Source organism: Sceloporus occidentalis, unplaced genomic scaffold (assembly GCF_023333645.1).
Source record: "Sceloporus occidentalis isolate IW3139 unplaced genomic scaffold, rSceOcc1.0.p SCAF_238, whole genome shotgun sequence".
NCBI classification, from domain to species: Eukaryota; Metazoa; Chordata; class Lepidosauria; order Squamata; family Phrynosomatidae; genus Sceloporus; species Sceloporus occidentalis.
The window spans coordinates 320827-345817 of NW_028317218.1; the positions used below are offsets into that span (position 1 = coordinate 320827).

General features: G+C 45.0%; 1 protein-coding gene across 1 annotated transcript in view; it reads left to right on the top strand.

Moving 5' to 3' along the window:
* LOC149276456 (diacylglycerol kinase iota-like) overlaps positions 1 to 24991 on the top strand; it is a 79191-nt gene that overhangs the window by 20316 nt on the left and 33884 nt on the right. Inside the window, exons 3-9 of the mRNA XM_089503641.1 lie at positions 16048 to 16156; positions 16829 to 16924; positions 19307 to 19381; positions 20380 to 20436; positions 21190 to 21255; positions 22074 to 22145; positions 24335 to 24451. Of these exons, the coding sequence (XP_089359767.1) occupies positions 16048 to 16156; positions 16829 to 16924; positions 19307 to 19381; positions 20380 to 20436; positions 21190 to 21255; positions 22074 to 22145; positions 24335 to 24451 (592 nt within the window). The remainder of the gene's footprint in view (positions 1 to 16047; positions 16157 to 16828; positions 16925 to 19306; positions 19382 to 20379; positions 20437 to 21189; positions 21256 to 22073; positions 22146 to 24334; positions 24452 to 24991) is intronic.

Here is a 24991-nt window from a genome sequence, read left to right on the forward strand (position 1 = left end):
GCAGCTAGCATTACATGCCACGAGACGTGTTCGGCTGAACATTGGCCCAAGTGGTCACCCTGCCCCCCCCCGAAATACATACTGCCCGGTGGGTTACCACCCTAAGCAAAGTGCCCTTAATTTGAAGACCCTAAGCCAAACAAGCCCTCCATAATGAATATTCTGCTAGGAATTTCTGCAGATGAATAATACATTTTTTAGGGCCAGCTCAGCCCCTCTTACAGTAGAAACCGGCCAGGGTTGGCTCTCATCAGAACCTTCATGATTATATGAGAGATTTCATCTTCTCACCACCCTACTTTATTTAGTCAACAAAGCCCCTAAATGATCGGCGGGATGACGATGGGTTCAGGTTCCGCACCTCTTTTTTTTTCAGCGGCGCTTGAACGATACAGTCCGCATCTCAGGGATGTCCCTTCCTCAACAGCAGGTGGGGAACGAGGGTCATCACCCTCAACCCTAATATGTTGCCTGCTGCCCGTGGACGGCCCTGGACACTTTGATGTCTTCCAACACATGGAAGAATAAAGCGAGTTAGCTCTCGGCACGAGTGGAGGCGCTCTGAATATAAAATGGATTGTTATTGTCATCGTTGATGCGTTGGCCGTGTCTCTTATTGGCGAGCCTCGCGGCGTCTGGGGATGGCCATTTTTTTTTCCTGACATCCCTGGGGTCGGAGCCAGATGCCTCCGAGTACCGCAGGGCGCCTCAATCTGTTCCTTTTTTTTTTTTTTCCCGAGAGCCTTTCTCCAGTTCCAAAGGAAATAAAGGATTGTGATTGTTATCTTCCCCGTAACCTGGCAGGAAGGACGGAGGTGGGAAACCATTTATCGCGCCCAGCCCAAAACGAACGCCATTATTGGAAGGTTTTATGGAAGTGATATCGTTGCCGCTCCTCCTGAGACGCTTTAAGGGGAGGAAAAAAAAGAAAAAAAGAACAGAGAACCTTCAAGTATCGTGATGGAGAAATCTACTTAAACATACCTATCCCGTGCCAACCGCTCTGCCCCCTCGCTCTCCATCCGATAAAGCTTTTCTTCTTCTTTTTTTTCTCCGGTGCCGTTTGGGTATCGCTGGGATAATTGCCCACTGAAAACCCCTCGAAGCTAAAGAGATTTCCCTGTAATGATTTCTACGCAATGGTAAAAGTAGCACACAGAAAAAAAATAGATTTGCCCAAATCTCCCGTTCTTTAAAAGTGACGTAATTAGCTGTATTGCAAAAAATTTAACCCCATGAAGAAAAAAAAACCAATGTACTCATCTCGGAAAACTTTGTCTCCGCCGTTGGGTTTTTGCCCACATATACATCACGCGCCTCGATAGCTCGGGGCATTAAAAGCTGGCCGCATGTGATCATTTGGTAGTTAAAGAACAGGCTCCCAGCAGAAGTGGTAGACGGTAATACAGTGAGGGGATTAAACATGCATGGGATAGACATACGGCTCCTGAATCTAAGACGAGACCAACGACTGATTAAGGTTTCAGTCTTTACAGCAGGAGAAACGGGCGACTAGACGGGGGCCGAATGGGGCCGATCTGCCGTTAGATTCTATGTTTGTATGTAATCAGATCTGTAGAGCTGTGTGATACTCGGTATTAATGTATTTAGTGAACAGGAGTGTTTTAGATCCAAACTGTGCTGTTTGTTAAAATCAGCAATCGACAAAGGAACCTTCTGATGACAAAACATGGACGCCATTCACCTGCTGCTGTATTTGGGGATCTGATAATACCCCAGGTGGCAGATAGGTCCCTCAGGGTATTAATCAGTAATGCTTTCAGGAAAGTGTTTTGGGTAAAACAGGACCTTTTAACTTGAGATTTTATATTTATTGTAGAGGTTATACTACCCAACTATCCCGAAGCAAGAGAAAGGCAAATAGATGCATAGAGGTCTGGAGGCATGGAGAGGGATGTGGGGTGGGGGGTGTAGAGAGACGGAGGGGGCAGGAAGGCATGGAGAAGGATGAGTGGAGAAGGATGAGAGGGGATAGAAGACAGGAGGCAGGGGCAGAAGGGCATATCATTTAATGGTAAGGAAGGTAAGAGAATGCTGGTGGAGGGAGGCAGGATGCGAAGGTATGGAAATACAAGGAGGCGTGCGGGAGAAAGGTACTGAGGTTCAGGGGAGGATAGCTGGGGCAGGAAGGCACGAATATGCAGGCAGAGGGGGGCAGAAAGGCACATAGGGAGAGAGAGGAAGGGGGCTAGAAGGCATAAAGATACAGGTGAGGCGATAGAGGGCAGGAAGGCACAGTGACGGAGGGGGTGGAGGGTCAGGAAGGCACAGTGATGGAGGGGGGTGGAGGGGCAGGAAGGCACAGTGACGGAGGGGGGTGGAGAGGCAGGAAGGCACAGTGATAGAGGGGGTGGAGGGGCAGGAAGGCACAGTGATGGAGGGGGGTGGAGGGGCAGGAAGGCACAGTGACAGAGGGGGTGGAGAGGTAGGAAAGGCACAGTGATGGAGGGGGTGGAGGGGCAGGAAGGCACAGTGACGGAGGGGGGTGGAGGGGCAGGAAGGCACAGTGACAGAGGGGGTGGAGAGGTAGGAAAGGCACAGTGATGGAGGGGGGTGGAGGGGCAGGAAGGCACAGTGACGGAGGGGGGTGGAGGGGCAGAACTGGGATCACCTTGTTTCTTTGCTTCATCAAACACTGGCAAACACCGGCAGTGTAACGGGCTATTTATAGCCACAGAAGCTTGTAATGCTTTTCTTAGTATCGCTTGGCCGCTCTATCAATTATCCATGATGCTAATACTGCTGAAAGGAATAGTATGTCAACCGGGGGCCCAGGGGACACGCTCCGACAGGGGAGGAAGGGGAAAAAACTAACAAATATGGACAAGAAAAATAGGAGATGGAGGGGGGATATTGAGCTTAACCCTATCACCGCTCTGCTATCCTAGGCATGTGGAGGTTAAGTCCGAAGAACATTTCAGGGTCTGTTGGTTGTTATGGCAACTGCCTTTTTTGCACCAGTTCTTCTTTATACACAACCCCCACTGTGGGGTCCATCTCTGAAGCTCCATTAACCCTTTGTCAGCCCCCCTTCTTCACCACGTTTAACCACACATTTTAAAGCAAAGTGCCCACCTGTGTCCATGGTGGTATGGGCGTGTCCTCACTGTATAAGCCACACCCAGGGCTGTCCCAAAACACTGTGCTTTCCTGGGTCCAAGGATGGAAAGGGTGCCACCCCCACCAAAACCACGCCCACATCCATTATATTATATCATGATGGGTTAATAAATAACTAAAGCTAAAATTAAATTTATCATAAGTGAGCAGGTCTTTTCTACATTTATAAGCATGAAGAGCAAGAGGGACGTTTAATTTAAAGGAGGAGAGCAGAATCTCTAGAGGGTCAGAAGCTTCTATGGAATGGAAGAACATTTTACTTTACCGAGGAGGTGCTAGATAAGTGGGACAGCCGCCCAGCAGAAGTGGTAGAGGGTAATACAGTGAGGGTATTAAACATGCATGGGATAGACATACGGCTCCTGAATCTAAGACGAGACCAACGACTGATTAAGGTTTGAGTCTTTACAGCAGGAGAAACGGGGGCCGAATGGAGCCGATCTGCCCGCAGGTTCTGTGTTTCTGTGTTCAAGCCTTTCTCCTGCTTTCTCCTCTGATCAGCTGTCACTGGACGCTCTGCCATAATAGTTTCAGCACTGCTGCCATCGCTCAGGCTCCTTTGTGTCGGGGGGAGCGAGTAAACTGATTCATAAACTTGTCTGCCAAGAAAGCACTTTAAATAAGGCTTGTCTCCCGCTCCTAACCCGGGGGGATGCTGGCCGATTTTTGGGAGTTTGATTTCGTTGAGAAAAGAATGGAACCCGGTTCCAGGAAGGACTGGAGGGAGAAGCCGTTAAAGTGGAGTAAGAGTTTTTCGGGGAGAGAATCCTGGACTGATTGGTAAGTAAACGACCTCCTTTCCTTTCAGACCTTTAAATAAAACATTTCCCAGGGAGACCCTGTATACACTACTGCTCAGAAGTTTGGGGTCACTCAGCTGTGTTCATGGGTAACAAGGAAATTTCTGGCCATTGGAACACAGGAGTGATGGGAGTGATAAAGGGCCATTGGAACACAGGAGTGATGGGAGTGATAAAGGGCCATTGGAACACAGGAGTGATGGGAGTGATAAAGGGCCATTGGAACACAGGAGTGATGGGAGTGATAAAGGGCCATTGGAACACAGGAGTGATGGGAGTGATAAAGGGCCATTGGGACACAGGAGTGATGGGAGTGATAAAGGGCCTCTGTACGCCTATGAAGAGATTCAGTTAAAAAATAGCCATTTCCAGCTACAATAGTCATTTACGACATTAACCCCGTGTGTGCTGGATTTCTGATCCATTTCATGTTTTTTTTATAGGGAAAAATGCGCTTTTCTTTTAAAAGGTGACCCCAGTGTGTGTGTACAAATTACGGAATGTCCCTTCAGATTATTATTTTAAATTATTAAAATAATGAAAAGGGTTTATCAAGAATTTGATGTCATCGTCTCAGAAGAAAAAGACCCAGTGGATCTAACTGAATGCTGGCAACTTTCTGTAACCCATGAAGTGTAGGCATTGTAAGACTTCTAGCACTGTAAGGGTTAACCATACCAGGCTTAGATAACAAGGATTTCTAATGGAAACGAGACATCGGCCTAAGTACATTGGCTGGCTGAGAGTGATGGGAGTGGAAACCTGCAGATTAAGCAGATGCTTAGGGACCCCATTGGTCTAAGGACCCCCTGCTAACTATATTTAGAACAGATTTCTGGTGAATAAGTATTGGTTTTTTGTTTAGTGCTCTAAAAACCCACAGTCGCCCTCGGAGGCAATAACTGGATGGTGGTTGTGTTTGCCAAGGACCTTCATGCCAGTTTTCCTCTAATTTCTCCCCATTTGATACAGGAGCATTGCTTGTCCCACCGATGTATACAGGCTTGTTACAATGTGTCGCTCGAAGCTGATACATGCTATACAGCCTGGGGGGTATAAGAGTACGGCCATGACTGTCTCTGCCCCCCATGCAGCCAGCTTCGCAGAAACATGCCCCCCCCCCAGCTCCCTGCCGCTATCCCCATCCTGCACCTGTCACTATTCATGACCCTCGAGAATGACGAGAATGTCACAGCTGCCGGAAACGGACCGACCGCAAGGACAGCTGAGCTTCCCGTTAGTGTGATGTCACCGCTTTGAAGCCAGATTAGAACCCGTCAGTCACTGTCTGCCCTCTCTGGCGCTCGCCCCTCGCGTAGCTTTGGCCTTGTGTGCCAATAACAAGTCAGACATAAGAACATGATATCATTATGGATCTATTTATGTATTGAGCTATCATCTGTCTAATCCATACCTCCCAACTTCTATACCCCCCCCCCCAGGAATCAGAGCCCGGCAGGTAGAGCGTCACTCAAACTGGCGGCTTTACCGCACACGTGCACAATTTTGCACGTGCCCAGTATACATTCCCTGGGCCTGGGAATGAAATTGGGACAGCGGGATAGCGTGGCAAAATCAGGACAGTTGGGAGGCTAATCAATAGACCCCTGATGACTGTTACGATACAGATGGGGAGCGAAAGGTTAGCCACCATCCAGATGGCATTTTTGAGTAACAAGTGCCTGAAACTAGTCTTTTCTGCCATGTTAGACCAGGATTAACCACAAAAAGTGATTTCTAGGCAAATTTCTAAATATGTTTATGGGAAGAGCTTGTTCAAGAAAAAAAGGGCTCCTCGGGGGCGTTGATTTAGCCTCATACAAACGCTGAGACTATACGTAACACATTAGCCGTTTCTGTGGATTAGTTCCGCGTGGGTGTGGTAGCCCACTGAGCAGCCTGCTACGGTGCATTAAACTCTACATTCTCAATGGTTTTTCTGTTTAGATGCTTTTGTGACACCTGAACTGCAATTGTTGGGGATACTAAAAATGTATCAATTTTAATTTTTTTTGCTCTTTTTAGCTTAGATCTCGCACCTCCTCTTATCTCTCTCGACAGGTGTTTTCAGAACACATCCATGAGACGCTTAGAATATTAACACTTTCATAGCCCATCACAGACATTTTATAATATCGACTGGCAACTTAATGGCTCTAATAAGTCACCCGTATTCAAGCAGGGATTCCAGCTGTGATTTAGCAGTGAGAAAAGTACAGAAGAAGCTGGGGGGCTTAGTCGGGACAGAAGAAGCTGGGGGGCTTAGTCGGGGCAGGAAAGGCTGGGGGACTTGGTTGGGGCAGAAGAGGCTGGGGGGCTTGGTCGGGGCAGAAGAGGCTGGGGGGCTTGGGGCTTGGTCAGGGCACAGTACATTGTTGCCTCGTAAGGACATTCGGAATTGACATGCTCGCCAATGGTAGATATGGAGTGAGATGATACTCAATAAGGGAACACTGTGTATTGTGGAGTATTTGGCAAGGGAGATGGAAAAGTTGCCCTCGGTAGTTATGCCATGCGAGCTGCGGGTGTGTCGTAACAGTAATGACAAAGAGACTGAGAAGGTTTGTAAGCAATCAATACAGGTGAATAAACCTCAAATACAATATATAATAATAATATGTATAGTATTATCGGATCTTCTGTTTGCGTTGTCATTTTCGGGGGGGGGGGGGGTTATGGGTTTCCAGTCGCCAGGGACTAAAACCAGATTTTTCCTCCCCAGGAAAGGCGCTTGTGGACCATAAGGAGAGCTTTTTCTTCTCTAATTAAATCTACTTATACTGGAACTAAAATTCCATATTTAAATACCCAGGCTTATTGCCCCTTAGTATCCCTGCATTAGTCCCCTTGGGCCTTGATTCCTTGCCCTTATAACCTAACAACTTTCTGTCAATTAAAGGGTTATCAGCCCCCCCATCCCAGTGTGTTCAACGAGGGGGCCTGTCCATTCCCGGCACACGGAGCCTAGCATGTAATTTCAATTCAGACCTTTTTTTTTTTTTTGTACGAATTCCGGCACCCGATTATTAATGTCATGCACGTTAAAGGAGATAGACCCTGTTTCCATGGAAACGCTGCAAAATGGGCGAAATGGGGATAAAAGTGTATGTACTTGCCATTCCTCTTCCTCCTTTTATCAGTTAACTTTCTTTTGAGGTTTGTGATCCTCGTACGTCGCAGTAGACTTCAAAATAACCATTTAAAAGCCGGCACCCAAACGGCATTAACACCCATTAATAACCGGCATAAGTGACCTATGACTGGCTACCCAGAAGGGAAAGAGTTAATATATATATATAAAACTTGAATTGTCAAAAAAAACCTCTAGGACTTTGAGATCATCACAGAGGACAGGACATGACCGGGAGCTCGGCTCGCCACAATCACAGAGATAGCTCGAAGCATCTGTTTAGATCAAAAAAAGCTGACGCGTTCCGCGGTCTCGCCCTGAAGAGCCAACAAAGGCTTCGGTGCTGGGTCTAGCTGCGGTTTGTGAGCCTGTGATTGGACGAGCAGCGACATAAGGACACCCGCTTTACCCATCAGCCAAAATACATGGTTTCATAGGATGGGGGTTTCTTGGCTTCTACCTCCAGACTGGGTGTTTCGGTGGCAATAATAACAAATATAATAATACTAACAATAATAACAATAATAATTACAACAATAATAATATTACCAATAATAATAATAATAATAATAATAATATGTATGGACTGTCCCAATGTATAATCAGTGGGGGTCAGTGTAGTTTCCACCCTGTGTTTCCCTAGCCGACGGTCAGGTAGGTGAGTGTCGGCAGCTGGGATTGGGGTTGGCGTGCGATGTGTCTTTTATAGCGTAGGGTCCCTTTACTTATAACATGGAGTTTTTCGGCAGATCAGCCCCATTCGGCCCCCGTCTAGTCGCCCGTTTCTCCTGCTGTAACGACTCAAACCTTAATCAGTCGTTGGTCTCGTCTTAGATTCAAGAGCCGTATGTCTATCCCATGCATGTTTAAATCCCTTACTGTATTATGCTTTACCACTTCTACTGGGAAGCTGTTCTACTAATCCACAACCCTCTCCGTTAGTAAAAAAACATCTTTACATAAATACACTGTACTTTGTTAAATCCCTTTATATATTTAACTGTTTCTATCACACTAATGAATGTATCGGGTCAGTTATACATATAAAGAGGCCTTTGTTGTTTGCTCGGTATGGCGGGGCAGCTTCTCGCTCCGCTGGCCATGTTTACATTTCCGTTACTTGTAATGATTCTGTGAGCACAGCGCGCCGTTGTGTCGGTCCTTATTCATGCTGCAGTCCCAGCCGCCGGACTCTCGGCCGCACCGTGTCTGATGCGTCACTCTCTGTTTCCATGTTTTTTGAAGGATTTGGAAAGGTTGTGAAAATACATTATTTTAAAATTATTTTCGTGCAACTGGCAGCCGAGGAATGGGAAAAACTGAAAATATTTATTTTATTATTTTTAAATTTATTTTTATATGCTCTGGGTGTTCTGCTCTCCAGACCTATTTTCATTGCAATTAGTAAATGGGATGCTTGTCTTATTTAACTCCGCCCCCAGCTCCCTCTACTGGAAGCAGGAAGCATTCGTCAGTACACTTCTTGCACATGCTCAGTAAAAATCCCATTCTAGTCAATGGGAGCTGAGTTCCTTTTGATATGAATGGGAAAAGCATCTGCCAATCACATGTATTCTATCTGAACACTGATGCTTTGCTAGCATACATGTGATTGGCCTCTTAATCACTTACTTCAATAGGAGGGCTGCTGAGCATGTACAGGAAGTGTACATATGAACACTTCCTGGTGTCAGTAGAGACGGCCGGGGGGAGGAGTTAAATGGGACATAAAAAAATACAAGTTTTGGGTTTAGAATAAGTTTTTGGGGATGGCTAAAGGTCACTTTACTGGGTTCTCTGCCTACTTTCATTGAGAGGTGTAGTTCCATCAGGCAAAAGGACGGGAGGAGGGGAATAGAGAGTTTAGGGGCTTCTTTTAAGTGTTCAGCCCCTAATTTACGGCTAAAGTATGCGGACCAATGAGAGCAGCGATGAAAAGCTCTTCTTAAATGATCTACACAAAAAAAAAACTTAAATTATGCTGCCCAGAGAGGCAAATAACATGGCCGGGATTCCACGCGCCACAAAGCCACTGACTTCATTTGCCAAAAATTTGGAGGAATATTGGTAATCTCGCAGAAAAAAAAAGCCCGATCGCCGATGACCTATGAGATGGATTACAAGTATCTAGGTCATTTCTTCTGTTACCTCGATGATGTCAGCGGCAGGTAGTGAGCCGTGAACGGGTGACACGGATACTTTGTATCACTGCCTCAAGGAGCTATTATTTCTACAAACGGTAGCAATTTACACGATGAACCACCCGGGGTGTAAATCATGAACGTGCCTGGGGGGTCTCTGAATGATCTGACCCCGAAACTCTTCCAAGCGTTAATAATTGAATAGCCCATCGCAAAGATTCTATCGCAGGGACTCGCTAATGGCGGCAACCAAATGTTTGTTATAACGAATGAATGATATTTGCTGGGAATGAGATGAATTCTTGCTCTGTTTTGTGCAATTATCGGTCATTATTATTTTAACAGCAGCCCAGGAATCTGAATGTGTATGCCTTTAATGCTATTTGGGCTGTGCCCTCCTTTCTGTATGTATATATATATAAATAGGCTCAGGAATTTAACCCCCGGAGGGCTATGTCTGGAGGTTTAAAAATGAAGCTCTATTAATAATGAGTTATTTCGCCCCGACTGCTCAGCTTACAGGCATTCTGTCCTCGGCACTGAAAGGGTGAATGAAGCTGATGGCTGAAGTTTAGCAGATGTATGAGATGCGAGGAGTCTGGTAATGATTATCTACCCGGCACGCGGCACAGAAGGCCGCACCAGCTGGTGGCGATGTGGACAGGGGAAGGCTGGCACCTTCTGGCCCGGAGGGGGTGTTAAAGTGAAGTGGCCCCCGTACCCTCCACTCACTTACACATGACTCACCTTAACACACGCTTTCACGCACACTAAGATATACATCCACTCTCCCACTAACACTAGCTCACACACACACATATATTTACGCAATTCAGCCATGTTTTTTCAATGACCGGGAAAGATCAGAAAACTGTGTGCAGTATCTCTTATCCCCCATTCCCATAACTACCCACTGTCACGAGCCTCAGGACTTAAACCAGTAACCCTGTGAATAGATGATTGTTTTCCACACACACACTTACACACTCTCCCTCTTACACACACACTCGCTCCCCTCCCTCACACACATACACACTCACTCTCCCACTTACACACATACATACTCACTCTCTTTCTTACACACACACTCACTCCACCTCTCTTATACACACACATACACACTCCACCTCGTTTACACACACACACTCCACCTCGCTTATACACACACATACACATTCCACCTCTCTTACACACACATATACACACTCCACCTCTCTTACACACACACACATACACACTCTCTCTCTCTTTTACACACACATACACACTCATGTTAGCTCACACTCACAAACTTGTATCCAATCATCACGCCCTCACCTTTACCAGAGCCTTCTTTCTAGCCGCTCGCACACAACTATACAGCCATACTATTACCCCTCCGCTTTCCCAATCCAAGCCGGGCCAGGCCTTTTGGAAGAATTTGGGACCGGCTGGTTCATCTTGGTTGCCTAATCCGCTTGTGCCGCGCAAGTTTTATATTGGGGACAAAACCCCACAAAACAAAAATTGGGTTTTATTCAAAAACCATACTAAACGTCGCAACGGATTTTGAGGAAACGGCAAAGATATTTCATAAAAGCAGAACTGCCGGCATCCTCACGTCGAGATCGTAGGATAAAAACAAACTTCTTCTTATCGGCTTATTTAACCCATAAATTACCGCCCCTCCAGAAACCGAAGCGTTTTTTTCGCGATATACGGTCCGTTTCTAGACCCCGTTGGATACCAGAATCCTCTTTCTCCAGCGAGAAAACAAACAAACAAAATGAAGCATTCGGGAGCTCACATGTGCTGCGGCTAAAACCCTGAGAAAACTTCCGAGGGGTCACGGGGGGAGCTGAAACCACTCGGAGGAATAAAATCCACAGGAGGAACACGGTTTCCCATGCAGCCTCCTTCTTAAATACTTTGTCCCAGGGTTTAGCATTCTTGATGAACTTCCAGCTACTCGAATAAGGACCCCCCCCCAACCCCACATCCTTTTAAGCAGCACATGAAGAACCGTGACGCCAAACTCTTCCAAGGACTTCGGATTTCTGCTTGTATTCTCCTAAAAACCCCAAACTACCAACCAAGGCGCTTGGATTATGGGGTTTTTTTTTTTCTTCAACATGGCAGGTTCAGCGATGAGACTTCACTAATCTGTCGGTTGGGTTTCGTGGTTTCTTGTGGGTTGAAGAGGAAGGAACGGCTTCTGGATCCAGGCAGCAAAGCCATCTGTTACCGAAGGATTCCGGATCTCTTGGTGAGCCAACGTTCCGGAGTGTCCTGGGCTCTCCTGGTGTGTACTGGAAACCAGCTGCTGCTTTGAAACCTCTAACTGGGCTGTACTGGAAGCCTCACTGGTCAGGAACCTGGATACTTTTTAGCGACAGTTTCTGGATTTCTGCAGAAACCCCCAGCTGGATACATTCGCTCGTCCTCTGATCTTGCAAAGTTCTCCTCTATCTTCTCAATACTATTGCCTCCATTCCGAAACAATCCTTATTTACTAGTAATCTTTATTCACAGATTTCACTCCGTGTATCTACTCCATATTGTGTATTAGGCCCTAAAATCTTAAATCTTTGCCATCTTTAACCCCTTTAATTCTTTATTTTAACGTACAATCGAGAGTGGAGTTATTCTTAGTATAACGTATAGCCGCCATGTAATATAAATCCTTATTTATTAATATTTTTTATCTCGAATGTTTCCATTTTTCCTTGAGAATTAACATTTTTGACGAATAAGTGAAATTAGGAAAATTTTGGGAAAAACCTGGACAAAAAAAGGTGCATTTAAATAAAAAGCTAAGGGAGACGTAAAACATTTTGCATACCGACGGGAAGCCGAGAATTTGGAGAAAAGTGAACGTTTTCTATCGTTCAGAGAAAACAGGAAGTAATAGTCATTTTTGGCAAACAGTTCTCTGTTATTAGAGCGACTTTCGATAATTCGGAGCCCTGGTACAGTTAGGGTTAATGAATTTTGGGCTGCTGCCAAAAACCACCAACGGATTATCATTGTAACCCGTATAGAAAAAGCTACCGAATATTTCCTTTTAATCAGCTCAGTTTTCAGCTTAAAAACGGGACAGGAGCAAGAAGCGCGAGAATTAGGAGGGAGTGGGGAGAGCAGACGCAAAGGAACGAGCAGAGGTGGATGGCGGTTTAGGCAGGTTTCACTCTTCTCTTCTGCTTAATCTTTTAACGTTCCAATATTTTGATTGGCATAGAATACTGCGCGCCATTTAGCAAACAGTGGCAGTTTTTTCCCCACCTTATTTTATCTACTTGGTAAACGCGTTTCGCATGAAAAAAATAAATAAATACAATGACATTTCACTCCTAAGGCACAGGAGACCACGAGAGCTTATTGAGCAACTGGCGCATGTCTTTTCTGCCACTTCTTTGGGACCTTCGTATTTCATCCCTAGCTTTTGCCCCCCACACCCCTGAGAGAAAAGCTAGAAAGGGCAGTCTTACCCCTCTCTGTGTAAACACGGGGTCAGCCAAGGATTTCCATATACTGTAGCAGAGGTTTAAAGTGTTAGCCGGAGTAATAACATTTCTCATTGACAAGGCCGGGATCTGTCTTCTTCACAGCCGGCTCTGTTAGGAACCGCTCGGCGTCCGCATGGTTTTAATCTCCAGTGACATTTTGTTTATTTGATCGGAGTTTACGTACTTTTGGAACGCGGCCACCCCGACTACCAATTATTTCGTACATTACACAAAATGTAAAGACTCTTTCATCGGACGTTTCTTTCTGGTAGGAAATCCAAAGTGAACAGGTTTAGATTCTGGAGGCCAGAAGGGCTTGTAGGACTTTACTTATTCTTCTCGGTAGATGGGATTTGGGGAAATGAAATGTGCTTTTTTTAGAAATCTTTAGGATTTAAAGGCAATCTGGAGGATTTCGGCGTGGCTCCGGCGCAGGGGATTGTTGGCCACCATGGAGAACTTTTTCCAACGTCATTTTAGGAAATCGAGGCTCCCTAATGAAGATAGAAGACCAAGCCTGGTGGTTTCAAAGGTCAGGCGCAAGTCAGGTGTCGGGGCGCCATCGCTGGGGTTACTGACGCAGCTTAGGGAGTCCACTCAGTTATGCCCAAACAAGAAAAAAGAGGAGAAACGCAGGAAGTCCAGCACGGCTCCCGTTAAAGTAAACCCGCGTTTTGCCGTCCAGAGTATTAAGAGGCAGACACTGAGATCCGGAAAGGTTCACATCCTGGAAGATCTGCTCTGGGAGGTATGGATGGATTATAAGTTTCTAAACCGGGCTGGACCGTCATCTTCTGACGGCGGTGGAGGCGACCGCTTTCGTTCCCGACGAGGGTCATCCAGCAGCTGCAGTTCGGGCAGCGAAATAGACACGTCCGGATTATCAAGGTGCGTAGAGCTCTGGTTGAGTAACCTGCGCGCGTTGGCATGCGTCCGTGCATTACTCGATGGGGCCGGCCCCTGACGTACATTCGGTACAAGCTGCAGTAATGTTAATGTTCCTGTTACACTGTATCCAGGAACTGATACTATGTACCATGTGCGGAAGGTTTGTGTATACAACACCGTTGATGGTGGTGCTACCTTTTGAGTAGCGTGGTCCATGGGACGCTGACCTTAAAGTGCCAGGACTACCTCGTCATCCCCAGTCCATGCCTAGTGGGACCTCAGAGGACGATCTAGTGAGTAGATGTAAGCGAGTGTGCAAATGGTTGTGTTTACTAACCCAGGAGATTTTGATTTCTGACCCAATTAAACCCATCGGACGCTTTAGAAAACTAAATTCCCAAAATGTACCTAAAAGCACGGATTCTGTTTACCCCCCCCAAACATCCGTCCATATGTCTGCTTCTTCACAATCGTTAAACCTCGTATCCCACCAGAGGAAACCTCATGAGAAAACTGAGATGAGTCATTTCTGTTAATCCGGCTGTTTGAAGGAATGAGAAAAATGTGTATTTACAGATTCTCACTTGTAATGATGTCATCACTGAAATCTTATGTCAAAGGATTTGCTTGTTAAAAGTAAATGAAGTTCACGGAGGTTATTTATTTTATTTATTAGTTGACATTTTACTTAAAATAAAAAAATTTGATTTTTGGGATCTCTCCGCTTAGCAGTTAAACTCCTTATGTTACCGACACGTATATACCAAGCTTAGCATGTTGTTGGCATGATGGGGTCTGCATAGAAAAACACACCAAGTGTTAATAGCCCTGGAGACAGAGAAACCTAGAACCTGCCGGCAGATCGGCCCTATTCGGCCCCGTCTAGTCGCCTGTTTCTCCTGCTGTAAAGACTCAAACCTTACTCAGTCGTTGGTCTCATCTTAGATTCAGGAGCCGTATGTCTATCCCATGCATGTTTAATCCCCTCACTGTATTACCATCTACCACTTCTTCTGGGAGGCTGTTCCATTTATCTACCACCCTCTCTGGCCAGAGATCTCTTACGTGGCAGAACCTCCTTCCCCTTCAATCCATAACTGTCCATTAGCATCACTTGAGATATTGAAATTGATATTTGTTGATATTTCTGCTAATACTTTTATCTTCTCATAGATATTCATGAGTTAAAAAGTCCTTTTGTTTCCATGGAAACATCAAATAAGTATATAATTCTGTTTTCGAATGCCAAGTGAAACTATATATATATATTTTTAAAAATGATATCATTGTACCAATAACCTAGAACTTTATAGATAAAAAATGTCTAACCTGTAGATTGACGATGGTGTAATTTAGGCATAGGAGCTAACACTCAGGGGTAACTATCTAGGGCAGTATTATAATGTTATTATTATTTAGTGATCTCTATAGCGCTGTCATATTCCACGGCTCTGTACAACATGTAAACAGGACATAACAAGTAGCGCATCACAAAACAATTTTGACTTACAGAAGCAAAAGGTGAGGAGGGCCCTGTTCAAAGGAGCTTACAATCTAGATGCAGGTCGGGGTATATAACACAAGAGGTGAACCAACCACAGACCTGTATCCCGGCGTAAAAAACCTTTCATATCATTAAATACTTATAGATTAAGAAGCTATGGTGGGGGGCACCTGATAGCAGGAGTGAGGCTCGGGAAGATAAAGCAGAGGCAGGTGGTAGTTTGGTTGATCAGTTTCTCTGAAGAAGTGGGCCTTACGGAAAATTTTAAGGACTTGGGGCAAGGAGGGAGACTGATAACCCAAGGTGGGGCATTCCAAATTATTGGGGCAATCCTTGAGAAGTCTTGTTTATGAGCATGAGTGATATCATGAAGAACACTCAGAGGTAACGAGCTAGAAGGGACTTCGGTGGAAGAGTGCTGGAAGCAGCTACTTCCAAAGGTCATAAGAGATACCAATTGGGGGGTAACTAACTGGATCACCAAGGGTTAATGTCCAGGGGTAAGTTGGGAGAAGGGGAGCTAGGTCCAAACACACATGGGGGGTAAGTAGCTAGCAGAAGATATGGGACATTCTGGAGATGGAGGACACATCGCTGATACAGATGCGTCACGTATGGTGACAGCGGTGGTGACAGCCAGGAGAAACGCTCGTTATCTGATTCACCTCCTTTACATATTTCTGTGAATTTTAATCAGGTTTGTAATCACGGGATTCCCCCGAAAGATAAAGCAGTCACATTACACAGGGAACTCCGGATAATTCGATCGCATCAGAAGACACCAAAGCCCAACTTGGTCAATGGTCATAGATACAACTTGACTTGGGTGGCATTGGTGACACGGAGGGGGCATCAGACGGGGCAGGGGGACGGGGGTTGTGAATGGCCCTGGATACAATACTCGTGCTCTAGATCTTGATCTCCATTGTTCTTACTGTCTTTCCCTCTCTCTTTTTAGGAAGGCAATCTCCCGCTCTGGCCTTCAGCATCTGGCTCCTGTGCACTGCCCCAGCCTGACCATCTCCAACGGACCTCTCAAAGAACCTCGCACCACCCTGGACTGGAGTGTACGTGTCTCCCTTACCTCTGCATGCGCAGCTTAAAGCGGGAGCAAAAGCCTTGGGAATAATCCCGGGACTAAAAGCAGCTTTGTACGACTAGCCTTACGTCACGACACGGTTAACGCCAGCGTTCACATGTCAGAATCCGAACAAAAGTGTGTTTAAGGAACAGGCTTAGGTTATATTGTATCGGATCCAACTAAATGGAAACAATTTTAAAACACAATAACTACATTGAAACATTGTTTATGAGTATAAAAGTATAAGTGGCTCCATATTCATTCATTGCTTGCCTTCATTCATTAACGGCATTCCGCCGTCCGACGTTAGAAGCAGCCAATCAGTGATGGGAAAGAGCTCCCTTTCAAATCAATGGGAGCACTTTCAACGCATTGGGGGTGGGGGTCTTGTTAGAAACCCCCTTGCACCATTTGCCGAGCCAGTGCTGGAGCTGATTGACAGTAAGAATAAGGGGGGGTTTGCAAAGGGGGGGTGGGTTCTCAGCTATCATATGTGTTAGAGCGCATCCCTTTGGGCCAAGTAAAAGTTCTGAAGGATGCAGGAATTTGCTGTTCAGGTGTGATTGCGCTGTCTGATTCCGTGTAGAATACGGCGAATCTCCGTGTTACGTTGTGACAAATGACATCAGATAACCGCCCGACTCTGTCTTCTGTGCAGGAGAACGCTGTCAACGGAGAACACCTTTGGCAAGAAACAAATGTGTCTGGAGATCTATGTTACCTTGGAGAGGAAAACTGCCAAGTCAAATTCTCGGTGGGTACCCGCGCCAAAAAAGTCATTTAATTAAGAAAATAAAAATGTTCCATATACTCTGTTGTTCAAAAGTTTGGGGTCACTCGGCTGTTTTCTTCGAAAACAGTGAAATTTGTGGCTGTAACATTTATAATCGCAGAAGGGTTTCTAAACGTCAATTAGCCTTTTAAACTTAAACTTCGATCGGCGAACACAACGTGCCATTGGAACACAGGAGTGATGGGAGTGATAAAGGGCTATTGGAACACAGGAGTGATGGGAGTGATAAAGGGCCATTGGAACACAGGAGTAATGGGAGTGATAAAGGGCCGTTGGAAGACAGGAGTGATGGGAGTGATAAAGGGCCATTGGAACACAGGAGTGATGGGAGTGATAAAGGGCCATTGGAACACAGGAGTGATGGGAGTGATAAAGGCCCATTGGAACACAGGAGTGATGGGAGTGATAAAGGCCCATTGGAACACAGGAGTGATGGGAGTGATAAAGGGCCATTGGAACACAGGAGTGATGGGAGTGATAAAGGGCCTCTGTAAGCCTGAAGAGATTCCATTAAAAATCAGCCGTTTCCAGCTACAATAGTCATTTACGTCATTAACCCCGTCTGCGCTGGATTTCTGATCCATTTCATGTTATTTTAATGGACAAAATCTGCTTTTCTTTCAAAAACAAGGAAATTTGTGACCCCAATCTTTTAAACGGTAGTGTAAATGCTGTCTGGCATGGAGGAGATACTTTGCTTTTAGCTAATCTTGCGATGAATGCGTACATTCTGCTAAACATAACACCGTAGATCCCGCTTTATGACTTTGCTTCCGCAGAGCTTTTACACAGAGGCCATGCTATAGAGACTCACATCCACCCTGATCTCTAAATAAAGATTCTTAATAGGAAATAAACTTCCTTGAATAAGTTTTAATAGAAGGTTGGGAGGTGAGATAAATCTGCAAAAGGGATCGCACGAACATTTAAAGGGACCGTGCAGCAATCAAATGCATTAAAGGGGATATAGATGAATATATATATTGAGTGTCCCTTTAAGTAACCAAACATGATATTATTACGTTCTAGAATTTCGGAGACACGGTTACTCGCTATTTAGCAAACAGAATCCCGCTAATACTAAAAAGACCCCTGGCTAATTTAACCCTAAGCTCACCGGTCTCCTGAGTATCATATCAGATGTATTTTTGGATGAATCCTGAACCCAGCTGTCCTGTCCACTGTCCCCATTAAGCGTCCCCCTTCTCTTCTCATGCCCTTTATTAAGTGTATGGAATGATTAGCCCCCCGGTACAGAGCGGCACAGGTTTTTTTAGGCTGTTGCCACGGTAACGTGAGTTGCCATGGAGAAGAATTAGTGTGCGTGAGTTCGGTCCTCTCCCTCTAGGGATACGGCCTGCCATTCCGTATCATGTTAGTGGACAGGAGCAGAAAGGCTGGGGCGCCGTGTCAACGTGTCCTGTGTCACCAGCTGACCACAGGGAGACTGCGACTACATGTTAAGCCACGCAAGCTGTCTCCTGACAGCAACAAAGTCATCTGCAAGGGGAAAAAACTTTTTTATATTTATTAGTATTTCTGGTCCGTGTTCTTTAATCATTCTAATATAGTACCAATAAGCCTCATGTCTGCCTCTTCACACCAAACTCTTAAAGGGGAACTAATATCAGATTAAATAAAAGTTTTAAAAAATATTGTGTTTTCTTTTTTAAACCAGTTGTAGTTTTTGCCCCATAATATAAAGTTTTCAGGCAGCTGCATATCAGCCATTTGTATGATTCTCGCTCTGTTATCTGAGCCCCGATCTACTAAACACCTCGACTCCTTATCATACTGCCTGTGGGGAGCATAGATTGGCTCAGTCTTAACCACTCAGACAGACTCTCTAACTAATGAAAGTCTATGGAGGAACGGACTTCATTAGCATCGCCATAAAGCATCAGCTCAGTGTGGTGTTTGAGCCGGGAAAGTTATCCAAAATATCACATGAATGAGCTTAAAGTGACAGTATACTTAACAATATTTTGAATACTAATGGGATAGACATACGGCTCCTGAATCTAAGACGAGGCCAATGACTGATTAAGGTTTTAGTCTTTACAGCAAGGGAAACGGGCGACTAGACGGGGGCCGAATGAGGCCGACCTGCCGGCAGGTTCTAAGAGTCTCCAGGGCTATTAACACTTGGTATGTTTTTCTATGCACACCCCATCATGCCAAAAACATGCTAGCTTGGTAGCTACACGTCGGAAATACAAGAAGTTTTAACAGCTCTGCAGAGCCCAATGTTTCATTTTAAGTAAATGTCAACAAATAAGTAAGTTATAGCACAAAATGCCGTACATTTCATACTCTTAACAATTTATTTTCAAACTTTTCCAGAAATCTGCCGTGCGGAGAAAGTGCGCCGCCTGCAAAATACTGGTTCACGTAGCCTGCATGGAGCAACTAGAAAAGGTAGGAGGCTGCCACCTGCTGGCCAGAGGGGGGAATTTCACTCGGTGTCCCTTTTGATCTATTTCCATGATAAACTTTCTCTTAATCAGCACGTAACCTGAGATAAATCCCCCACCAGCGTTAATCAAGACAGTGTTCTTTTTCAAAATCTACACCACCGTTTGGGGTCATTTAGAAATGTCCTTATTTTTGACAGAAACACAAATTTGGCACATTCATATAAGATGAAATGGATATGAAATCCAGCGCAGACAGGGTTAATGCTGTAAATGACAGCTCCTGTGTCCCAATGGCCCTTTATCACTCCCATCACTCCTGTGTTCCAATGGCCCTTTATCACTCCCATCACTCCTGTGTCCCAATGGCCCTTTATCACTCCCATCACTCCTGTGTTCCAATGGCCCTTTATCACTCCCATCACTCCTGTGTCCCAATGGCCCTTTATCACTCCCATCACTCCTGTGTTCCAATGGCCCTTTATCACTCCCATCACTCCTGTGTTCCAATGGCCCTTTATCACTCCCATCACTCCTGTGTTCCAATGGCCCTTTATCACTCCCATCACTCCTGTGTTCCAATGGCCCTTTATCACTCCCATCACTCCTGTGTTCGCTGATCCAAGTTTAAGTTTAAAAGGCTGATTGATGGTTAGAAAACCCTTTTTGCAATTATGTCACAGCCAGAAATGTCCTTGTTTTCCATGAAAACTGCTGAGTGACCCCAAACTTTTGAACCCTAGTTTATGTTCACAAACACCCATTTCATAGCATATTTTATTTTATAGTTAACTTGTTACACATTGTAAAACACTCCTTTATGCATTTGGAAACACAGTAGAACGGCTGCTCTGACTAGGATAGGCAGTGCAGGAAAACGTAACCTAAACATGGAAAACAAAAACGGGTTCTTCGCCTTTATGTTTTTACAATTAGAAAAGTTTAATAAGAAACCAGTTATAATTAGATGTCCTAATTTCCATTTCTCTGTTTAAACTCCAGATTAATTTTAGATGCAAGCCCACATTTCGCGACGGAACTTCCAGGGCCCCAAGAGAGGTAAGTGTACGCCGACAGCGTTGTCTGCCGGGGTGGGGAATGCGGTGCCAGACTGGGGCGAACCTACATATTTTACAAAATGCAGTGATATATATATATATATACTAAATCGAGCGGAAAACACAAATGAACATTTCTAGCTTTTGATACCCCCCCCCCCAAAAAAAATCATAAAATGAGCCCACGTATTAACTTAGAAGTGGGTGAAGTCTATTTCCATGAGATGACAGAAAAACGAAATATTTACCGCCCCATGGAAAAAAATCTTTTTTTTCCGCATCATGAGCTTCGTTTTCTTCAGTATAAAAGTAATTCATCTTCATTTATTATATATATTATATTTATATAATATATAGTTATATCATGTTTTATATTATAAGTAATATATATATATATATACAATATACATGTGCTGTATGTATTTAATCCATGATCGGGTATTACCGATCTATATGATTGCACAACTTCTTTATTTTCGGATGATCCGTTGTGAAACGCACCAGGGACGCATTATAACGCGGCTGCCACAAACAGACGATTAATATGAATTTATGTAGCAATATCAGGAGCCAGAATTTGATATATATATATATTTAAGTTGCGATGGGCTTTTCTGGTCTCGATAATCACTGGCCTACCCCTCAGATCACTTTTGTGTGTAACCAAAGCTGCTGACGACGCATTTCACCCCTGACCCCAGCTCTGATGGTTTTTCTTCAGGTCAGACATTTTTCTTGTTGTTCTAACCAGCAGAATCTGGTGAGACATCACTGGGTGCACCGCAGACGGCAGGAGGGGAAGTGTAAACAGTGTGGGAAGGTAAGACGAATTCTATTTCAATTACTGTTATATTAAACAGAACTCCTACCATTTTTTACTAGCCCCAGATTAAAAATATTGTTTTGCTTTTTGTTTTCTTTTTTGCTCCAGTTGTAGTTTTGGCCCCATAATATAATGCTTTCAGGCAGCTGCATATTAGCCATTGGTATGAGTTCTCGCTCTGTTATCTGACCCCCAATCTTCTAGACAAACCCCCTGACCCCTTATCATACTGCCTGTGGGGAACAATAGAATGGCTCAGCCTTAATCACCCACCCAGACTGATTGGTTAATGAAAATCTATGGAAGGACGGACTTCATTAGCATTCCCATAAAGCATCAGCTGAGTGTGGTGATTGAGTCAGGAAAGTCACCCAAAATATCACATGACTGATGACAATGGTGGCCTCCGGGTCTGCCTGGGTAAGGGCTTTAACCTGACTCGGTCTTTTGTTTAAATGCCCCGTGCCCTGCATAGATTTCTTACTGCCATCTAGTGGTGAAAACGTGCTACTGCTCACTGATACATTTCCCTGCATTTTTTCTTAAATTATAGAAACTAATAGATCAGGGACGTCCAACCTGCGGCCCTCCAGCTTCTGGAGGACTACATCTCCCATCCTCCTCAGCCAGCCCCTTAGCTGAAAGAGCATTATGGGAGATGTGGTCCTGCAGCAGCTGGAGGGCCGCAGGTTGGACGCCCCTGTAATAGATATTAAACAGCGTCTTTCATTACAGCAGAATGTTGCCTTTAGCGTCCCTCGTTTAGCTGTTGATTTTTTTCCGCCTCCCGTTTCTGCTCTCTCTTTACTTTTCAGGGTTTCCAGCAAAAGTTTTCATTCCACAGTAAGGAGATCGTGGCCATTAGCTGTTCCTGGTGCAAGCAGGCGGTAAGGAAGAGGGATTTTTAATACAGAGATAGCTATCCATAGTAACACCGCCGTATTTCCATAGTAACTTGGGACACACACAAAAAAACCTAAGATTATTCAGGTGCTGCTCGGCAGATTATCTCCAATAGAGGTTGTCAAGAACTGATTCCCCCCCCCCCCCCAAAATGCCTGTGGAATTAGTGGGGAAACTGGGTAAAAACCCTTGTAACATTAATTCATTTACTATTCATTTCAGTTTTGAAGAATAGGAGGTTTATGCAGAGGCAGAGAGCGCTTTCAATGTCTGGCATTGGAACACCATTGGATATATAACTAATATATATATATATATATATATATATATATATATATATATATAGATGCAGGGGCATAACTAGAAACCACAGGGCCCCAGTATGTAAATTGCCCCAGGCCCCCAACTTCACCAAGCAACATGTGCCACATTTGCCCCTGAACATCTTATCAGTGAAATCTTAGTCCTCAAACAACCTGCCTGTGCCATCTTTGTTCCCAAAACAGCCTGCCTGTGCCATATTTGACCGCAAACAAATTGTCAGTGGCCCCCAAACAGCCTGCCTGTGCCACCTTTTATCCCAACAGCTTGCCAGTGCCACAAACAGCTTGTCTGTGTCAATTGTGTCCCCCACGCAGATTCCCTGTGCCTTCTTTGCCCCCAAACGATCTGCCTGTGCCATATTTGTCCCCAAACAGCTTGCCAGTGCCCCCAAACAGCCTGCTTGTGCCCCTGCCCACACCACTGCAGGATTTGTGTGTCTCTCCTCCTCTGTGCTATGTTCAGAATTAAATGATCTAGTCAGATGATCTCTGCACTCTCCGTGACGCTTACTGCAGGTATCACCTGCATCTAGCGGCTTTAATGTTAACAAAATACCTTTGCGCTAAGGTGCGTTAAGCCCTTCGTACCTTAAAGTGTCTTTTAAAGACAAGAGATACCAAAGCTGTGAAATATTTGGTATTAAAGCAGGATTATTAGTATCAGGTTTCTGGAGATCGGCGGGCCGTACAGACAGCGCACAGGAGGGGCAACGCTGCAACCAGGAATTACTCCGAGCTGTGCCGGGTAATGATAGTGTCAGCGCTTACTCGTATGGGCCATTAGTCATATAAACATGAACACGCACCGTATATACATTCCCACACAGTCCTCGTTCGCTATAATTATAGGGTTTATTGTAGGTTCCCGCACGCTACAGAAATCCTGCTTCTTAAAGCCATTCTTTAATCTCTACGCAGCGCCGGGGATAGTTACTCATTTGCCAAATGCAACCTTACTGAGCATTTCTGATTTGTGTTGCTTTGTTATGAAAAAATTTGGAATGGTCTGCGTCCGTATTATTTTTTATGTTTTACTGTAGTGAGAGGGTGGTAGATAAGTGGAACAGCTTCCCAGTCAAAGTGGTAGTGGCTAATACAGTGAGGGAATGTATTATCTTTTCCTGTTGTCTTAGCAGCTCTGGACTTTCCACCTTAGAGGGATCACTGGGTGGGAAGTATTCTGCTTATTCCGTTTCGTATTTCATTCCACGTTTTGTTAAACGCTAAGGTTCAAAAGTGTGGGGTCACTTGGTTTTGAAAGAAAAACAGATTTTTTCCCCATTAAAATAACATGAAATGGATCAGAAATCCAGCGCAGACGGGGTTAATGACGTAAATGACTATTGTAGCTGGAAACGGCTGATTTTTAATGGAATCTCTTCATATCACTCCCATCACTCCTGTTTTCCAATGGCCCTTTATCACTCCCATCACTCCTGTTTTCCAATGGCCCTTTATCACTCCCATCACTCCTGTTTTCCAATGGCCCTTTATCACTCCCATCACTCCTGTGTTCCAATGGCCCTTTATCACTCCTATCACTCCTGTTTTCCAATGGCCCTTTATCACTCCCATCACTCCTGTTTTCCAATGGCCCTTTATCACTCCCATCACTCCTGTGTTCCAATGGCCCTTTATCACTCCCATCACTCCTGTGTTCCAATGGCACGTTGTGTTCGATGATTTAAGTTTAAAAGACTAATTGATGGTTAGAAACCCTTTTGTAATTATGTTACGGCCAGAAATGTCCTTGTTTTCCATGAAAACAGCTGAGTGACCCCATACTTTTGAGAGGTCGCGTGGGTCTCATCTCGGTGGGTACGTCCTGACCGCCGGCTTCCTCTTTTCAGTTCCACAACAAGGTGACCTGTTTCCTGTTGCATCACATAGAGGAGCCGTGCTCGCTGGGGGCTCACGCTGCTGTCATAGTCCCTCCAAGCTGGATCATTAAGGTGAAGAAACCTCAGGTAACTGCATGCTACTCTCTGTCTGCGAGGGTCTGATCACCTGCGTCCACCCGCCACGGCAGCGTACGTATGGCCTTGGTGTGTCCGTATCGCATGATCCCCCCACTGGGACTGATTCCTCGGGCTGCTGTGGTCCTATAAATGTTGCATTGTAGGAAACCCCTTCCTAACGCCCACAGCTTGTCTGTAGTAACCCGGTGCCCAAACGTTCCTTGATCTCGGCTGTTCTGTTCCGTAGACACAATCCTAATTTAGCCCCAAATCATTAGGAAGAAGAGAGTTAAAACAAGTGGTCATCATCTAAAAGAGAGGATCAGAGGCTAAGATGTAGTGCAAGGAGGTTTTACCTGATTGAGAGAGTGGTAGATAAGTGGAACAGCCTCCTAGCAGAAATGGTAGAGGCTAATACAGTAAGGGGATTCAAACATACATGAGATAGACATACGGCTCCTGAATCTAAGACGAGACCAACGACTGATTAAGGTTTGAGGAGGGGAAGAGAGAGGTAAAGAAAGGTGATTATTGTGGTGTAGAAAGTAG